At 37.2% G+C, this 19,579-nt stretch overlaps 1 protein-coding gene across 1 annotated transcript in view; it reads left to right on the top strand.

The window, feature by feature from the left end:
* Positions 1-2,774: 2,774 nt before the first annotated feature.
* Positions 2,775-19,579, top strand: part of nlrc5 (NLR family, CARD domain containing 5) — a 31,726-nt gene continuing 14,921 nt past the window's right edge. The window contains exons 1-22 of the mRNA XM_063004168.1: positions 2,775-2,807; positions 4,721-5,043; positions 6,618-6,695; positions 7,805-9,524; positions 10,777-10,860; positions 10,960-11,043; positions 11,216-11,299; positions 11,399-11,488; positions 11,645-11,695; positions 12,414-12,461; positions 13,505-13,588; positions 14,323-14,406; positions 14,518-14,607; positions 15,761-15,808; positions 15,912-15,959; positions 16,043-16,126; positions 16,211-16,294; positions 16,379-16,468; positions 17,140-17,199; positions 17,345-17,428; positions 18,275-18,358; positions 19,417-19,506. Of these exons, the coding sequence (XP_062860238.1) occupies positions 4,728-5,043; positions 6,618-6,695; positions 7,805-9,524; positions 10,777-10,860; positions 10,960-11,043; positions 11,216-11,299; positions 11,399-11,488; positions 11,645-11,695; positions 12,414-12,461; positions 13,505-13,588; positions 14,323-14,406; positions 14,518-14,607; positions 15,761-15,808; positions 15,912-15,959; positions 16,043-16,126; positions 16,211-16,294; positions 16,379-16,468; positions 17,140-17,199; positions 17,345-17,428; positions 18,275-18,358; positions 19,417-19,506 (3,485 nt within the window). The 5' untranslated portion in view covers positions 2,775-2,807; positions 4,721-4,727. The remainder of the gene's footprint in view (positions 2,808-4,720; positions 5,044-6,617; positions 6,696-7,804; positions 9,525-10,776; positions 10,861-10,959; positions 11,044-11,215; positions 11,300-11,398; positions 11,489-11,644; positions 11,696-12,413; positions 12,462-13,504; positions 13,589-14,322; positions 14,407-14,517; positions 14,608-15,760; positions 15,809-15,911; positions 15,960-16,042; positions 16,127-16,210; positions 16,295-16,378; positions 16,469-17,139; positions 17,200-17,344; positions 17,429-18,274; positions 18,359-19,416; positions 19,507-19,579) is intronic.

Below are 19,579 nucleotides of genomic sequence, written 5' to 3'. Positions count from 1 at the left end.
TGCAAAATGGAATAAGACAAGAGTAAACGCAGAAACTGACAGAAAACAATATATGATGAGACTAAACTCTAGAGAATTTTTGATTTTGCATGTGATGCATGGTCTCATTCAGGAGGAAACAATCTCAGTTTAGAGTGAAAGTAACAATGCCTTAGTAATAAACGACTTAAGTAAAAGCGAAAGTAACCATAGGTGCTGGAAGACGGGGGAAGTGTGGGGGTTGCAGATTTGCCAAAGCCTCGGCAGCTCCTCCTAAAACTTGAGTAAGGTAAGCGTGAAGAAAACTGAGAATAAAATTATAAAACTAATGGATTAGGAACATCACAATAATCTATCTATTTATCAATCACATAATATATCACATGAAACTTGCTGTAACAGACTGCATAGTAAGCAGAGCAGAGCTGTTGTGTTCGAAACACCATCCTATATATTACATGCTAAATTCGATGTGAGTACTATTTTGAGCACACTGTATAGGATTTTGTGTGTGAATTGCAACACGGCCCTCCAGCTTGCTGGTTAAGTGCTGATCTCATTGCTCCATGTGCAGCCTAGTACAGTATTCTAGACCAAAATGTTAAATGTTGAGAAATGTTGTTCTGACAGTGAGTTGCATTCCAAATCCACTCTTTGCTGTGCTGTTTACAGCTTCAGATTGGGACTTAAATGTATTATGCAAACGAAGTTATCATACCTAGGTTTAATACAAGTACACCACAGGCATTCTGGACAGATTTAATGCAACATTTTGGAAGCTTCATCACAACAGAACGTTAAAATGGCGGATTACTGACAACACTGCAATTCTGTGTGTGTGTGCGTGTGTGTGTGCAGTGTGTGTGAGAGTGACTGAAAGTAACCCAGGCTTACACAAATCCTAGCGGTTTGTAGGGGTGCCAGCTGAATCTGTGTGAGGTAATACAGTTCAAATCAATGCATGAACACTAACACACACAGGGGAACTGAAACAAAATTCCCAAACACGTAATAAGCAGCGATGTTACCAACAAAACTATAAACTTTATCCTAGCGGCTGTTACAGGCACAACAGTAATGATATCAATAATCTTATTTCCTACCGGCCATTTTGGCATTCTGCTGTGAAGAAGCGCACCAGCATTACACTGGGGTGTGTCACCCTTTTTGGATCCTAGTGCTTTTAATTCACAGTCTGAGCCTCTGTAAACGGCACAACAATTTACGGATTGTGGATGCAACACTGTAAGAAATTTGGCAACTTTTTTGTATGCACTTGATTGGCCAATCTACTATTTTAAAATACTTCCTTAACATATGTATATTTAATCAATACATAATAGAAATACCTGCCAGTAATAAATAGTAAAAGGTTATTAGTGGAAGTTAAATAAATAAGAGATATTCGAGAGATACAAGGATTAGAATATAGTAATTTTATAGACTTTTTGATTGTGTATTGGGTTTAATTTTAAATCAATATAATTGCAATTTTTATCCACCCATCTGCAATACAGCCTCATAAGGCCACAGATTCTTTTTTCTTATTTTGCCAGTTTTGCACATGCCATCGAGCCAAATTCATGCAGGCTGTAACATGTCTTTTATTTGGTGTGGTTTCTATTTTGCCATTTTTTATAGAGCACTGCAGAGATGCTTGTCTGTCCACCAGGTTTGCTCATAGAATAGAACAGGAATTATGTAGCTCTTTTAGACCAAGAACCCTCTTGCCTGGATACCCAATTTCCTGGATGACCAAAAGTGGAATGTTTAAGTAAATGCCAAGCTTTTCAAAATGATTGATGCCCCCTGTTGTCCTATTAAGCCTTTAAAACTTAGATGTTGTTTTATATCCTTGCCCTGATCTATGCCTTGTTGCAGTTGAAGTGTGAAGATCCACAGTCATTCAGGTTTTTTTGGCTTATTTTTTATTCTAAGAATGCAGTAAAAATTGTGGGGACCTTATGGTCCAGGTGTGTGCCTTTCTAAACTATATCTTTTTTTAAACATCCCATGGATAATGAAAAATAAACAATTAGGAGAGTCATAGCAAGGGGCTGAGAACTTTTGTAAACAAAATATTTCGATTAAAAAATATCCGCAAACTTAAAGGTAAGCTGACTTTACCTGACATTTGTTCCCCAAGTCACATGACTTACAAAGTCTAATTCATCTCCCCTAAATGTATTTATTTAAACTTGTGCGGTAAAACACGCTAGCACACCACAGCTGACATTTTGAACACGTCGGTTTGAAACTCAGCTTTGCCATCCGACAGGCTGGGCGCCACATGAACAACAATTGGCCGTTGTTCATACAAAGTGGGAAACCAGATAGGGACCTCATGACTGATGCAATTAAGACCTCTGCTGGGTGATTGATGGCGCCTGCACAGAGTCGAGGGATACTGCGTTGTTCAGTGTGTGGCTGTCCATACGCAAAGCTGATCCGCATCTTAACTCACCTCGTGTTGGAGGGGGCGTGTGTCAGTCTGGCACTCCTCATTCAGGGAATCAGGCATCAATAGAGAGGAAGCAAAAAGCAATTTGGGAATTGAATATGCTAAAAAGTCTGGGGAAAAAGGGGAAGAAAATGCATAAACAAAAGTATATACAGGTATATGCTGTCCCAACTTATTCTGATTTGTCTACAATGTTCACTATATTAAGGACAGTTAAATATTGACTCATGCACCTTTAAGCTGAAGTGAAACTTAAGCGATTTGCTGGTGCTCTGTTAGACTGGGCAGTTACATGTAGCAGCGAGAATTTTACTTTCACTTTCACTTTAGCTTCACGTATTTCAGATGCCACTTGATGTCAACCGGGGTAAGCTCACTGAATTTCATTCTGTTTATGTACAGACAGTTAATTGAATGCATTTTAATTGAAGTGTTCATTGTAGCACCGCGGTGTTGTCTGAGTTCTTCTTGGCTTTGCAGTTTAGTAGTACAGTGAGACTGCGCAGTTGAGTGTTACACTGTCCTCCTCTCAGCACTGTTTTATCCACACAAAGCCTTCGCGCCTGTTTAACGCAAACACAAAGACTTCTCACGCTTTATGTACCTGTTCTACACTTTTACTGTTAACATTTCGATTAGTAATCATAATGTACGCCTTTAATTTTTGTTGTTTTTTATATTTCTGCATTTATTCAGTTGCAAAGGTTTCAAATTAATACAGTAATACTTAAAAGAATGGTGTTGGCTACAAGTTTACCTAGAAGTTTATTGTGTTGTTTCTAGAAGAACACGTGGTTGGTGGTCACATTGTCCCTCTGCCTGTTCCATTCCTTAAATGAAGTAAGGAATATTAACAAATTTACACGGTTTGCTTAAAATCTTGTGGCCACCCTTTCGAATTATTGAGCTCAGTCACACCCATTGCTCTCAATGGGTGTAGAACATAATTTTTATAATTAAATTATTAAATTATTGCTTCCAGTTTGATAAAGGTCATTTCATGTTCCAGCCCTAATGTGTTTTGGTAATAACATTTTTGTGGTGTTTAATATTTTATCTTAAATTTACATCTACGACATTCTTACAGTAATGCACTGGATTAATAAGCTGAAGTGGTGGGCGTGTGACAGGTTGTGAAAAGACTGAGTTTGAGAACCTCTGAACAATCATTCAGTGCATTTGGACTGAATTCAGTGCATTATTGTCCTTTTATTTACCTTATTATGTAAGTATAAGATTGAGTATCTTTTATCTTGTTTTATCTTGGGGTTTTTTTGTTAGTTTTTTTTGTTTTTTGTAATAAGAGACTTTAGTTTTTAACTTTGGGCGGCATGGTGCACTGTCGCCTCACAGCGAGAATGTGTGTGTGTGTTAAGGTGCAAATGTGTTTGGCACCTTGTCCAGGGTGATTTTTTATTTTTTTGCCTTGTGCCCATTGAGAGCTGGAATAGGCTCCAGCACCCCTCACGACCCTGATTAGAATAAGTGGCTTAGAGAATGAATGAATGAGTGAGTGAGTTTTTAATTTTATATTAATTTTCAAAACAAAGTCTCAAGACCCCCAAAGTCTTATTCAACCAGCAAACAATACAGTTGTTTTTGTTTAACTTTATTCAAATACTTCAACATTGTTCTTTATATTAAGAACAATGAAATATTGACCTGTGCAACTTTAAGCTAAAGTGCTGAAGAAACTCCCATTTTGATAATACTGTGTGTGCAGTTCTCATCCACTGCAGTGCTACTTTGATTTCATCCACATAAATTTACTTTTACTTTTAGTTAAAATCAATTAAACTTCAGGGATATCAGTCTGTCCCCTTGGGAAGCATAAGCAATTGTAAACAAGTTTCATCTGCTTTGGTGGAAATGAAAGTGACAGCAGGTGCAATGGAGAGGCAATAGCAGACCCCCAAAAAGGAAATGGTTTTGCAGATTGTTTCCACAGACAATTACTTTCTCCTCATCTGCCTCGTGTCATTCTTCTCAAGTTTTGCATTTTGCTAGTGTCCTTGTTACTACTGGTAGTGTGAGGCGGTACCTGCAGCTCATTTAGGCTGCACATTTAGTCCTGCTCAATTAGTACGGTACATCCATACACATGGCCACACTTTACCTCCTCTATTGTCCTCTATTGGGACCTGTGCTCACAAATGCTTGGCTGGTATTTTAAACTTAATTAGTTGATTTTTTAGGTATGATTTTTTTAAGGATAAAAACTACATGTTAAAAAAGCATATAATAGCATTTTATCCATTAAACTGAGTGGTTTGCCCACAGCAAATGGATGAAGATGGACGAGGTGGACCTGGAGGAGGATGTCCTGGTTGTGGTGGCCCAGGAGGCCTCTGAAATAGTGGACATTTTATGTAGGGAGAAGAATAATGTCCTACAGCAGATTTATGAACTGGTGGATGCTAGGACTCGGAAAAGACTTCAGAGCCTGCCCACTCTCAGGGATTCTGTCTCAGGCCTTGTGGATTACTTCAAGACCTCAGACCGAAATAAATGCTGTCAGTTCCTTAACACAATGTGGATGTTCTGTGAGATGATTCCTCTAGAACTTGAGATAAAGATGTTATCTACAGTAGGAACCTCAACTGGTAAGATCTTGTTGATATAGTGCTCATTGGTGCTACATGTAATTGTAACAATGAAGGTTAAGTTCAAATGAATTAGATGTGTTCTTTATAATGCTGATATTGTGTCATAAATAATTAATACAGCGGTTCTCAAACTTGAGGTCATGGGCTAAAATGTATAGAGGTCTTAGGTGACTTACACAAACCATAAATATGTTATTATAAGCAGATACATGTGGTCAATATTTAAATATATTATTAATATTTTAAACAAAATGAAATTGAAGACTAATGACAAAGTTTTATTTTATTATTTCTCCTTAAAAAATACTGTATTTGTGCTTATCTTTTATTTATCTAAATAATGAATGCTCTTTTATTTCTGAGGTAGGTACAAACTATGCCAAATAATGCTTATTGTGTAAAAAAACTTTCCAAATTTTTTTTAAAAACAAATCCAACATTTATAAATAAATGAATACTACAAATATAGAAAGTATCCTCACATAAATACATTTGGCTAGAAAATCCCCTACCTGGCAACTTTGTGAAGTGCCGTCAACCAAGCGAGGTGAATAGCGCCAGTGCCCTCTGCTGTTTAAAGTGAATATCGATTCATCTTAAATGAACAACCGATTTGAATCGTGGCACACTATTACCATTTAATGTGATTTAATCTCTATGTACAAACCCCATTTCCAAACGACGTTGGGACATTTTGTAAAATGCAATAAAAATGAATCTGTGATTGGTAATGAATCATTAAATGGAATCATTATTTAACTGACAAATGTAAAAAGAAAATAGTTCAATTTTTCACAGGCCAGCTTTGATTTTTGTAAATATAATATTAATACGTTTATAAATATATATTTTGTAAACATATTAGAATCTGATGCCTGCAACACACTTAAAAAAGTTGGAACAGAGGTGAAATATGAGTGAAAAGTTACAGTGTATTGTAACAATCCACAATACGCAGGTGAATTGGTAATAGGTGAAGGATTTCTAAGTGTGTTTATATTTACAAAATACAATGAAGTTGAACAATGAAAATATCGGCAACCTTTTCTTTGTGCTTTTGTTTATTAAATAAAAATTCTTCTTTTTGTTGCATTTTACAAAACGTCCCAACTTCTGGAAGGGGGTTTGTACAATATTAATAACATTTTTGTGGTGTGTGAAATTTTATCCTAAATTTACCCATTCATTATTCTGTGGAGTATACTTACAGTAATGCACTGGATTAATAAGCTGATGTGGTGGGCATGTGACAGGTTGTAAAAAGACCGAGCCCTCAAAATGAAGTACATGGCTGAAACAGTTTGAGAACCTCTGAACTGACAATCATTCAGTGCATTAGGTCCAATTATTGTCCTTTTATTGACCTTATAATGTAAGAAAAAGACTAAGTAAATTTAACAAAATCAGTTTAAAAAACTACACTGTATGAGTTGTTATTATGTAAGTAAAAGGACAGTGAAAGTGAAAGTATAGTCATATTAGATTTTGTTTTGTATTTTTGTTAGGTAATTTTTTCGGTTGGAGATTCCCCTATAAAAAAAAGCTTTGTTTTTTGTGTGTATCCTTTGAAGGGGCAGTTTTACACCACAGCCATCTGCCTGACAATGAAAACTCCCATCAATCACATTATGCAAAACGACCATGTCTAGGTACGTTTTAATTTTGCCTCTCCCATTTTATTAAACACCCTTAGATATTTTACCACTTTACACTGATATCTTGGTCATTATTTGTACAGAGCAAAATTTAGAGAAAAAAAGTAGTTTACTTAATGCATTAAATACATCGATCAGCCATAACATTAAAACCACCTCCTTTTTTCTACACTCACTGTCCATTTTATCAGCTCCACTTACCACATAGAAGCACTTTGTAGCAACAAAGATGAGTGAACAGCAGCAATAGATGAGCGATCGTCTCTGACTTTACATCTACAAGGTGGACCAACTACGTAGGAGTGTCTAATAGAGTGGACAGTGAGTGGACACGGTATTTAAAAACTCCAGCAGCACTGCTGTGTCTTATCCACTCATACCAGCACAACACACACTAACACACCACCACCATGTCAGTGTCACTGCACTTCTGAGAATGATCCACCACCTTAATAATACCTGCTCTGTGGTGGGTCCAGACCATTGAAGTACAGGGTGAAAGCAGGCTAAAAAGATATGTAGAGAAACAGATGGACTACAGTCAGTAATTGTAGAACTTCAAAGTGCTTCTATATGGCAAGTGGAGCTGATAAAATGAACATTGAATTTAGAAACAAGGAGGTGGTTTTAATGTTATGGCTGATCAGTGTAAATAATTTTTCACCAAAAGCAATAACACTGGTGTTTTTACACTGATGTCTGCTTTAAAAAAATCTAAATATTTCTAAATGAGTATTATGTAAATTTATTTTTTTGTATGTTTAAGGGTAACATGACCACCCAGATTTGCTTAACATTTTATTACCTGCCACACAGCAAGGTAGAATGTTAATTGCTTATTTGTTTAACACACTACAATTATCTAAAAGCTTCTGGTCTTATGTGTCCCTACTTATTTTAACAGGGGTTTTTAATAGTCACGTCTCTCTGTGTTCCAGCAATTATTACAAAACATTACCTAAAAGCAGACAATGCATTTTAAGCCCATCAACACTGGGACACACTCTATGCTGTTCAGATAATGACCAACTAATGAGCCAAAAATATGAAAAAAAGTAGTAATGTTATCCCAATCTGAAGTAATGTGAATTATTTTAATTCAGACCAGGTGCAGAGTTACACAAATGCTGTAAAAAGTTTTCTACAAAAGAAATTTGAGAGATTAACAAAGGATATGCGGAGGAAGATTTGGCTAGACAAGACATGGCTGTGTTGGAAGCCACAAAAATCTGTCCGGGTACGAGAAAGAACCACTAAGAATAAGGACAGGGAAGAGTCCTTACAAGAAAATAAGGAGCCAGTTGAGTCCCTTTTGAAGAATACTGGCAGAGTGATCATTTTGTCAGGTCAGGCTGGTTCTGGTAAGACCTTGTTGATGCACTGCCTGGGCCACCACTGGGCTCAGGGCGCTTACAATTCCATTGAACTACTTTTCCTGCTGGAGTTCCGCCAGCTTAACCTTGTTACACAGCCCCTGTCACTAAAAGAGCTATTGTTTCGCTTCTTCCTTCCCCCAAATGAAGATGATGAGCAAAGTGAGGCAGTTTTAAGTTTCATCCAATCCAACCCTGAGAAAATTTGTTTTATATTTGATGGATATGATGAGTTTGGGGCAAAACTAACAAATCCAGAGAAACTTGTCAACTCAATAGATCCTGACCAACAGCTGCCTATGGTGGATCTTCTCTCTGCACTCTGTAGCTGTAAAATCCTGCCCAAATGCACTGTTCTGGTCACCTGCAGGCCACGGGATGTGTTTGACCTGTTTGAGAATTCTGAATACATTGTTGCAGAGCTACTTGGGTTTAATGAGCAACGTGTAAAGGAGTACACTGAAGAGTACTTTCAGGAAAAAGAAAGTACATTTAAAGAAAGAGCAGTGAGTTTGCTAATGGACAGCCATCATCTGCTTTCCATGTCCTATGTTCCAGGATTATGCCATGTTTGTTGTGTCTGCTTAGATCACTTACTTTCAAATGATATGGCTATGCAACCTGAGACTCAGCTTCCGACTTCCTTGACCCAAATCTACCTTCACATACTATCTGCTTTTCTCAGTCGGTGCCAGCCCTGTGAAACCTCCAACACTGCAATTCCACTATTACAGATGTACAGGGTTCAGATTGCTCAGCTTAGCAAGCTTGCAATGGACGGCCTGGAGAAAAGCTGCATAGTGTTCTCAGCACAGGAACTGTCCCCAGAGCTTATAAACTTTGCTGCCAATGCTGGTATTCTGTCCCGTCTTGATCTTATATGTGCAGATGGATCACGAAGTCTAGGTTGTGCCTTTACACACCTAACAATGCAAGAGTTTATGGCAGCTTTGCACCTTATGACGAGCCCCAACATTTCAGAGTCACAACTCAAGGGGAAGTTAAACCTGAAAAGCCGCTGGACCGCCAAGACAGATCCCAAAACTGTGTTTACAGACTCCCTTCATCTGTTTCTATGTGGACTGGCTGCTAAAGCGTGCACTTCGCATCTCACTCTGCTGGAAGTCAGTATGGATTTAGTGCGAATACGACAAAACACAGTTCTTAAGTTTCTGCAAAGCTTTGTGTTTAGTGGTCGTCAGACAGGTCCAAAAATTGTTGAGCTGTGCCGTTGTGCACATGAAACACAAGATGTGAGTTTGGCCAAGGCTGTTGGGTCAAGGGAGCGCTTTGAACTGAGGAATATCAGACTCAATCCTGTTGACATGGATGCCTTGGCATTCGTAACTTCTGCTGCAAATCAGAGAGCCTGCCTGGATTTTGGTGCCTGTTCCATTGAAGAAGAGGTTTTGAACATCATTCCCAATTGCAAAAACCTGGAACATCTCATGTAAGTGTCCACTCATATATCTGGTACAAAAATGAGTTTTCCATGTTTACTGTGAGCGCATAATAATTATGGTACATAGATATATTGTTTATTGGCTATTACCATTTGTCAACCAATTATGTAGAAAATTTATAGAAACATCAGGGTATGAATGTGTCAGACTAGGTGAGTCAGGATGTGTGTAACCAAAGTAAATTACAAGCCACATCCGTGAGGTCTTTGCATCTTATAATTAAAATTACTAACAAATAGTAGGCATGATGAAAACATACTTTGTAGAATGATATCTAGTTTAGAATCTGTTTGGTCTTACAGTGTATAAACTTCTTTACACCTTTACTTACTAAAAGTACCATTTTGGCTTTGTCCAAACCATACCAAAGGCTGCGTAAATAACTTTACCAGATATAAAAAAGCTCACTGTGAATCATTGACCTCCCCAAGTACCTTTTAAAACTGTAATTTATGGCCGCTCAGGTGGCGCAGCGGTAAAAACTCACGCTGAAACCAGAGCTGGGAACTGGACATATATCGTATTGAGTCTCAACTCTGCCTGCTGGCTGGGCTGAGCAGCCACATGAACAGCGATTGGCCTGTTGTTCAAATAGGGGTTGGATATTAAAAAAGCCGGATAGGGACTCTCTCATAACTAATGCAATTACGACCTCTGCTAGCTGATTGATGGCGCCTGCACAGTGACGGGAAAAGAGTGCTGTCAGGGTGTTTCTCTCTGCACACAGTGCTGATCCACATTGCACTCGTCAAAGTGTAGGTGACAAAATGCATACGGCTGCTGCCCGCGTGTCGAAGGGGCCGTGGGTTAGCTTCGTTCTTCTTAATCAGAGCAAGGATCGGAATTGGTGGAGAAGAAGCATGACGCAATCGAGCAATTGGATGTGCTAAAAGGGAGAAAAAGGGGAGAAAATGCATAAACAAAATATATATATATCAAAAAATTAGAATTTGTAAAGTACCTATAACAAATTAGAACTTGTTGCACTGTTTGCTCGCATTATATTACATTGTTCACCTCATGTAACTAGACAAGGCATACAAATTCTATAGGAGCTTGGGTGGTGCAGGTGTTTTTCGCACGGGTTTTTCAGACGAAACTGAACTTGCCCCGACCCTGACCAGGACAAATCTATTGATAAAAAAATGCTTACCCAACTATCAGACTTTGGTAAATTTGTTTGTTGCATACATTTCGAATATTGTCTTTAAATATTTGTTTTTCATTCTTTTATTTCAGTTTCCGTGGCCGGAAATATGATGACAAGTTCACAGAGGCTTTGTCTTGTATCTTACCAAAACTCCAAAGCTTAAAGCAGTTAGAGTGAGTTTTCTGGTCTTACCAGTACTGTTAGTTTCATTTATCGTACAACAACCAGCTCATTGTGTTTTATTCCATTTACATACCTGTCATGAATTACAGCTTCATCAGTGGAGCCCTAACTGATGCTGGAGCTGCCAAACTTTTCCAGGCTTTAAAGTTCTGCTCCCAAATCACACACCTTGAGTAAGAGATTATTTTAATAATGCCTGTAACTGCAGCATTTTACATTGTACAATATACCTGACAATGGAATACAAAATATTTTTTTCAGTGTAAACTCTTGAAAGAACTCAAGTCTAAGTATTGGTACCAATGGTAAAGATTGCTGAAAGGATTTGTACATTTTCTTTGTTAGTGTGAGTGATAACTCCCTGAGAGATGGAAGTGTTGGAAGGATAACAGATTTGCTCTCTGAACTGACCAGCATTACAACAGTCAAGTAAGCTTCTTGTAGTTAGACTAGTATTAGTATAATTGACGTAACTTTATTTGAGAATTGTTATTACTGAACTCATTGCCTGCCTTGTCTGAACTTTAGGCTGGGAAAAAACAATATTTCCAAGAAAGGAATTTTTATGCTTGTTGAAAGAATGGCTGCCATCTCAAACTTTAAGAAACTCCATATCAAGTAGGCTCTAATTTCCTTTTAATTCTTAGAAACTCATTAATATATTTAACTGTAAAATTTTCTTACAAAAACCTGTAGTTGAATGCATTAAAGTTGTGAAATATAGATTACCATTTTAAACATGTCCTCCTGATATAAAGTGTTGTCTGCTTACAGTGGAAAACAAGAAATGAATGTTCTGTTGTGCTCAGAGGCACACACACCAAAGTGAGTAGTTTTTTTTTTTATCACATTAGGATACATTTAGATGTTCTGTTTTGAGTAGAAGGTTAAGTGTTTAAGGGGCTTTCATTACTACTTCACATTTAGCGAATAATGGAATAACTACACCAATCAGCCATAACATTAAAACCACCTCCTTGTTTCTACACTTACTGTCCATTTTATCAGCTCCACTTACCATATAGAAGCACTTTGTAGTTCTACAATTACTGACTGTAGTCCATCAGTTTCTCTGCATTCTTTGTTGGCCCCCTTTCATGCTGTTCTTTAATGGTCAGGCTTCTCCCAGGACCACTACTACTCCTGGGAGAGTCCTGACCATTGAAGAACAGCATTAAAGGGGGCTAACGAAGCATGCAGAGAAACAGATGGACTACAGTCAGTAATTGTAGAACTACAAAGTGCTCCTATATGGTAAGTGAAGCTGATAAAGTGTGTGTAGAACCAAGAGGTGGTTTTAATGTTATGGCTGATCAGTGTATGTGACAGACTGATTGTTTAATTGTAAATGTGGTAAACCAGTACTGTACTTGATTGAGCCACCTTTGACAGCTGTTCCAGCCCATACCTATTTAAAGATTTAAGATTTCTTTAAAGATATTGATTTAAATTCTTGGTTTTCACAAAATATTGTATATATAAGTTGTATATTGGTAGAATGCCATTTCATTTTTAAACACTCTTCTTTCTTTTTCATTGGCAGTGGAGGCACAGTTGTATCTGAGACTGCTGAAGACTCAAAAGAAATAATGTATGTGTAATGCTTCTGTATTGTTTAGTGCTTATATGCTTATATGTTTAAAAAAAGAAAAAGAATTGATGCTAGACTCTGATAGACCTGAAGTATGCCCTGGGCTTTATTTAACAGATCAGCAAAAAGGTGTTCTTTCATTCATGGTCTGTTTTAACACCGTTTTATCCTGGTCAGAGTCACGATGGGTCTGATTAATTGGCCGAAAGGTAGGAATCATCCCAGACAGGTTGCCAGTCTATCACAGGGCAGACACACACACCCAGACACGCATTTACACACAGGGCAGTTTCAGGCAGGCACAGGAAAAACTCCACATAGAAAGGATTCTGAGCCCCTAGGCCCTTTTTGGGGAAAGACAGAGAAAATAAAAGCAGAATAAAAATAGTTTGTATTGTATTTGCGTTTCTGTAGAATTTGTAATTCACAATTGAAGGAAACAGGTACAAAATTATCTTTATCAACGGTAAAACGTGTCCTATGTTGACGTGATCTGAAAGGTCGCTCAGTAAGGCAGAAGCCACTGCTTCAAAACTGGTGTAAAAAGCCAAGTTACAGTTTGCAACTGCACATATGGACAAAGATCTTAGTTTAAAAAAATTTCAAAAATGGAACTGTCTGGCCATAATGTCCATTGTTAGGTATGGAGGGAAAAAGAGGCTTGCAAGCCAAAAAAACATCCCAACCATGACTGGGACTGGTGCCATTATGAGGAAGGGGAATTATGTGGAGATAGTGAAGCAACATCTTAAGACAGCTGCCTGTCAGGTTAAAGCTGATGAATGTGGCTAAAGTGTATGTAAAGTTATGACTTCAACTGTATTCTTTTGCCACTAAATTTACAAACAGTTAGCATATGCAAAAAGGGTTTGTAATTTACACACACTGCACCCACACTGCACTATTCTTGTTGTCTGTTGAAAACATATGTAACACATAACAATGTGCATTATTGTACTGGGAGGTTTTTTTAGCTGAAACATTTGAATTGTATTGTTTTATTTTGTAATTCTGTCTATTTCTGTCTTTCATTGTGTGTGTAGCTTGGAGGACTACAATCTGAAATTAACCAATTTGAACAGTCTGTGCAGTTCGCTCAGAGACTACACCTGCTTGACTGTTTTAAAGTAAGTTATAATGCAGTAGGTATTTTTATTTAGAGGTACATTTTAATTTGTCTTTTACCATATCCAAACACTGTAAAATGTTAAAATTATTCCAATTTCACAGACATTTGTGTGACTTAAATATACAAACTAAAATATGTAGCTTCAGATAGTAATAATTTACTTTAGTAGTAATTCTGTAATGCTGGATGGTGGATGCAGTTGTTTGGAACCCACAAGGAAAAATATATTGTCCTTGAACTTTAGCATACACCACCATCAAGCTATTTTATCTAAGAAATAAAAGACCAATAAAAATATTACAGTTAAGTTGTTAAAAGTTATAAAGGAGCGCTGTCATAATTGTAGGTTGCAGCTTAAATTGAGTTTGTTTAATATTGGCAATGAGAGCAATATGTTGTTTGACTTTATAGTAATATTTTTACACAGTCCTTTATGTTAAATGTATATTAATTCTTATTGCACTCTTTAATTTGACTAAGATATAAGAGCATTGGGTACTACTGTATGCTGTGAGCAGTATTAGTTGGACACACTGTGTTGTTAAAAATAAATCTCATATTTATGTGTGCATTGTTATTTGATGCCTTGGCCCAGAGCAAACTGTAAATTAAGTGGCAGCCCATGAAGAGAAATAATGCCTATGTTGGAAAGTAACTTATATTGCATACATATTCAAGCTTTTTTACCAGTATAAATAGAATCTGAATCTATTTTTCTTTTATGGCTTTTAGGTTGTCCAGCAACTCGCTGGGTAACAAAGGTCTGAAGAAACTACTTGAACTTCTCCCTACGCTTGGTCTAATTCAAGAAATCAAGTGTGTTTCCCTGACATCATTTTTGTAAACTTTGTTGAAGTATTATATATATATTATTTATGATACTGTACTTACATGTATGTGTGTTTGTGTATTGTTACCCTAATGCAGTGTCAGTGACAATGGAGTGGATATGGATGGGCTAGTGCTTCTCTCATCTTCTGTAAACAATCTGCAAGACCTGATAGAAATAGACGCAAGGTAACAGAAATTCAGTTGAATGAGTTTGTTTGTCTGTCAGCAACAACCAGTTTTCATAGATCATAAACTCTGGCAAATGGTTATGGTTATACTCATAATAAACATTATTTCCTGGTAGAGCCTCCCTATCAGCTAGCTGTAGGTGCAAAAAAGAAAATCAACAGCTCTGTAGGTGATATTCCACATAAACCTGTAAAGAGCTGTTTCCATGCCTGAGCAGCTTTACAAGTTGTGTGGTCGTCTAAGGTCACCATGCCCAATGCAAATTTTTGACTAAATTGGTAGCACACCAGCACTGGACTCTGGAGCAGTGGAGCCTCACTATGTAACAGTTAAACAGAGGAATCTAGGGCAATTTGGACAGGATGGGCTAGTGCTCCTCTCATCTTGTTTAAACACTCTGCAAGACCTGATAGAAATAGACGCAAGGTAACAGAAATTCAGTTGAATGAGTGGGTTTGTCTGTCAGCCACAACCAGTGTTACCAGGTGTAAAAAAATCAAACATGCAGCCATACAGTTTTAATAGATCATTAACTCTGGCAAAAGGTTATGGTTATACTCATAATAAACATTATTTCCTGGTAGAGCCTCCCTATCAGCTAGCCGTAGGTGCAATTATTTTCAAGTAAAAAAGAAAAACAACAGCTCTATAAGCGGGATTTCACATAAACTTGCTTTACAAGTTGTGTTCTTATTTAAGGTCACCATGCTCAATGCAAATTTTCAACTGAATTGGTAGCACACCAGCACTGGACTCTGGAGCCTTACTAATATAACAGTTAAACAGAGGAATGTAGGACTTAGAAGATGACTGAAAAACACTACCTGTCTGTTCCAACTGTAAATGTTACCGGTATTTGATGGTTTTGGACATTTAATTCTGATACAGCCTTAATGTACAGCGATGTCCTGCAGTCTTTGTAAAAATGATAGCAGTTAAGCGTCATATGGGGTACTTAATTTATTGATGATGCATATAGTTGTATAGTTGAATGTGATGTTCCACAAACACATTGATATTACGTTCAGCTGTTAACATACTTTTGACTTTGTATTGTATAAGAATTATTGTTATTTTGAAATAATGGCCTCTGCTTACTGTTGATGTATATGTATTATAATTATAATTACAACATTATGTTTTTCACCAGCCACAATGGACAAAAGAAGCTGATCTTGAAGTTTAAGAGTGATGGAAGGTATTGTAAAAATGCAACATCACAGTCAGTTTATTATAGACATATGGAGACCTAGAATTCATATCACTACATATCATTACATATCATTACATTTTGCCTGCAGAGATTCAAACTCTGATGGATCTGATTTTCAAGTTCACAAGAAATTCAGGTAAAATCTTAATACATATGAACATCTATTAATTTCATCATGGAGACGTGCAATAATATCAGTTTGTTTTTGTGTTATTTTAGCTTAACTTATAGCGATGTCCAACCAAAGGACATGAATCAGCTGTGTAAAAATTTGATTCAATGCCCAAATCAGCTAGAAATTGAGTGAGTACACTGTCATTTTTTTACTTCCAGATTTCATCAGTGGCTTATTGCTATATTACTGCATTTTCTTTATATGTTGTGTAGTTTCTCTAACGGGGCTTTAAAGTATGAGTCTATTGAAAAGCTGCTGAGTTTCCTTCCAGACACAAAGTCACTCATGCTCCTGAAGTAAGAACTCATGTCCTATTATTCTCTATAAACTTCATTATGGCTGTATGGATTTTTTTCACTGCTGCATTTCTTATCTTTTAGTCTGAGTGATATCCAGATGTCTACAGATTGTGCTGTATTATTAGTACAATCCCTTGTTGATTGCCACCGCGCTACAAGAGTGGAACTCAGGTAGTTCATGTTATAGCAAATATAAGCAGGGTTGGGCAGTAAATAAATACATGCTTACTACAACATATCTGAAATATGATACTTTAAATCCAAATAGTAGGTAGTGATTATACAAACTTTGAAAAACCATATGTTTTAAAAAATGGTGCTGGAAGGAGAATAGTATTTCAACCAGTAATAAAGCCATCAGTGTAATGTGATCAGAAAGTGTCCCATGCTAAAAGATTAGATGAAGATTAATACACATTGCATGAAATAATAGCTGTAGTCTCTATCTGAACACTACAATGAGTGCCAAGAGTGCTAATGGGTGGGTGATTGCTAATGGGTGTTCTTAAAAAAGAGGCCAGTGAGTTTAAACAGTAATTTAAAAGATTTTCATGTGAGTGTCATTACAGTGCTGGGCATAGACCACTTAAACATCCGTGGTCATTGAGGGTCCTATGGAGGATACCTTTTTCGATTGATAAATGGGGTAAGGGAGGGAAACCAAGTGTAAAGTGCAACAAAGTACTACAGTCTATATTTGTATACTACAGTACATCTGTATTATAGGTGTAGCTTATTAAGCATTTTGCCCAACCCCAAATAAAGATTGTACCTACAACTACATGACCTGTGAGCTGGGTTTCAAAATGTCCTGGCCTCATATGATGTATTATCATTTTTAGACCGCAAGGAAAATCATTCATCAAGTTTCTTCAAGTCAAGGCAGAAGCAGCAGCTTGCAAGTGAGTCAGTAGAAACACTTACTTAAAGTGAAACCATACCTAACCAGTATCTGTAGGAATCTGTAGTCTTTCTTATTATTATAGCTGAATGAGTATTTGTACAAGGGTGTTTAACTTTGTTCCCCTCGTTATTTACGGTCAACAGACTCACTCAGTATAACCTGAGCAGTGCCAATGTGGCTAAGATTTGTGACATTCTGCAGCACTATCCCCACCTTGCAGATTTGGAGTAAGTATCTTTCAGTTTAAAGTTTTTTTTCTTACAATGTACTATTTATTCATCATCATAAACTTTTATAACTAGGTAACGATGTGGATGCAAAGTGGACACTTGGCAGTACACCATGTTAAGAGTCATTCCCTGCTGTGTGGACTAATTGGGCCTACAGTGGGGGGCACAGAGTCGCAGGGTGATTTGTCATTCTCTCAGTGACAGTCACCTGTGACTCGTGAGTGTTGATCCACTCCAGGTGTCAGGTTTTCTATTTATATTGTGGCTTCTTGCCTGGCACACCTATTTTCTTAGAACATCAGCATGCTGGGTAGTCGCCCTGATGTTTCAGGGTTTAGGGCCTTTGCTAGTGGAACACACTAGGAGGGCGAATACACCAATTGTGCCCCGACTTCCCAATTTTCTGTGGTGAGACACATCCATAAATCCAATTGGTTTGCAGAGGAAGAGCGAGTAGAGTGGTCAGGGTGGCCACCTTTCAAGAGTCGGCTTGGGGCGACACAGAAAGTTCCGAGAAATTAGTTTGTCATGGCATATCATGACATCCAGTTCTCAATCTAAACTATTCCCCTTTACTGTCCATTTTTCTCTGTACGAGTTGCAGACATTGTATTTTGTCCTATTATTACTTTTAACAATTGGCTGCTTTATTATTTACCCTTGTGCCTATTTAGTTTGTGGCTGTTTGCCACAGTATTATCAGTATTATTCTACCTTTGACTGAGAATCGACACAATGGATTCTAATTACCTTCTAAAAGATGTATGGGGATTCACCTGGCTCTCCTTCCCATTACTGTTCACCTTAATGTATATGAAGTTAATGTTTATTTCCTTGGCATAGTTTATCCAGTAACGTCCTTGGCAATGAGGGTGTGAAGATCTTTGCTGATTTACTGCCCAGCCTTCAGATCTCTAGCTCAGTAAGGTAAAAGAAATATGATTTACTTTACAATTCTAACCTGTTGCTCTGCCAGTGGTGCCCCTTGTAGGCAGTGTTTTAATTTAGAGTAGATGCGTACACCTGAAAACCTATTAGTTTTGGCTTAAGTGTCATTTTAGTTTATAAAATTTGAAAATGACTTCTTTATACCTAATTTATACCTCTTTATACCTCAGAGAAACATTTCTACTTTCTTACATTCGCCTGCACAAATGGGGATGGCAATAAAACCCCTTTATAAAAACTGTATGACAATACAGATTCCATACACTAGTTGAATTCTATTTCAGGTATTAAGTGAATGAAATACAAAAAGTAAAAAAAAAAATGATGCATCTGCCTGGAGTCACAAATTAACAGTTAATATCTCAGGCAACCCAACATATGGTTCCAACCCCAAAGTTGAGAACTGCTTTATTAATAGAAAGACACTTCCTCATGAGCACCAACAAAAATCATATTTTTAGCACAGCAGTTCCACTAACAATAATCTGAGTGGTTTAAGTGGAAATTCTCAAATCTAAGTGTCAGTCCTGGTTGAAAATACTTGAAATATATGTGTCGTTCACAAATATCCAGCTCATAAAATTCTGTAGTAAGACATTGTGAGATCAATGAAATGCTATCTATTCTTCTTCCATATTCTCTAACTGTACACCAGTAAGGTTCAAACATGGTTATTACGTCTATGTATTGTTTAAAAAACAGCAAAACCTGGTTACTTTCAAGCTAGGGTCAATGCAGGGTCAAAAGTGCCCCACTGTTTAGGTAATATTTGCTTATTTTTGGTTCTATGATTTACTTATTCCCCTGATGCATGGGGTTAAGGGAAACTAGCATATTGTGCACATCAAAAAATTTTCAAAAGCCTAATACAGCCAAATACAGACAAAACGAACCAGTGTGACATTAGCACCCTCTTGTGGGAAAACTTTTGCCTACTATACATACAGCTGTAATTAAAGACAGGTCCATAAGGTGCTTTAAATATGAAAATGCTGGGACCACTTATACATTTAATGACATCTGATTATCTTCCACAGTCTCAATGACAACAATATTACTGAAATTGGAGCACTGTATCTGGTGAACTTAATAAACACGTGTGAACGGGTGGCTGCCGTGGAAGTGAGGTAAATATGTAATTTATACAATACAGAATATACAACAGGTTAATTCTTTAACATTTAGTATATTCTGTCAGAC

This window comes from Trichomycterus rosablanca, chromosome 11, assembly GCF_030014385.1.
Source record: "Trichomycterus rosablanca isolate fTriRos1 chromosome 11, fTriRos1.hap1, whole genome shotgun sequence".
In the NCBI taxonomy this organism is placed as follows: domain Eukaryota; kingdom Metazoa; phylum Chordata; class Actinopteri; order Siluriformes; family Trichomycteridae; genus Trichomycterus; species Trichomycterus rosablanca.
The sequence above is the reverse complement of the archived record's forward strand: the minus strand, read 5'-3'. Positions and strand labels throughout refer to the sequence as shown.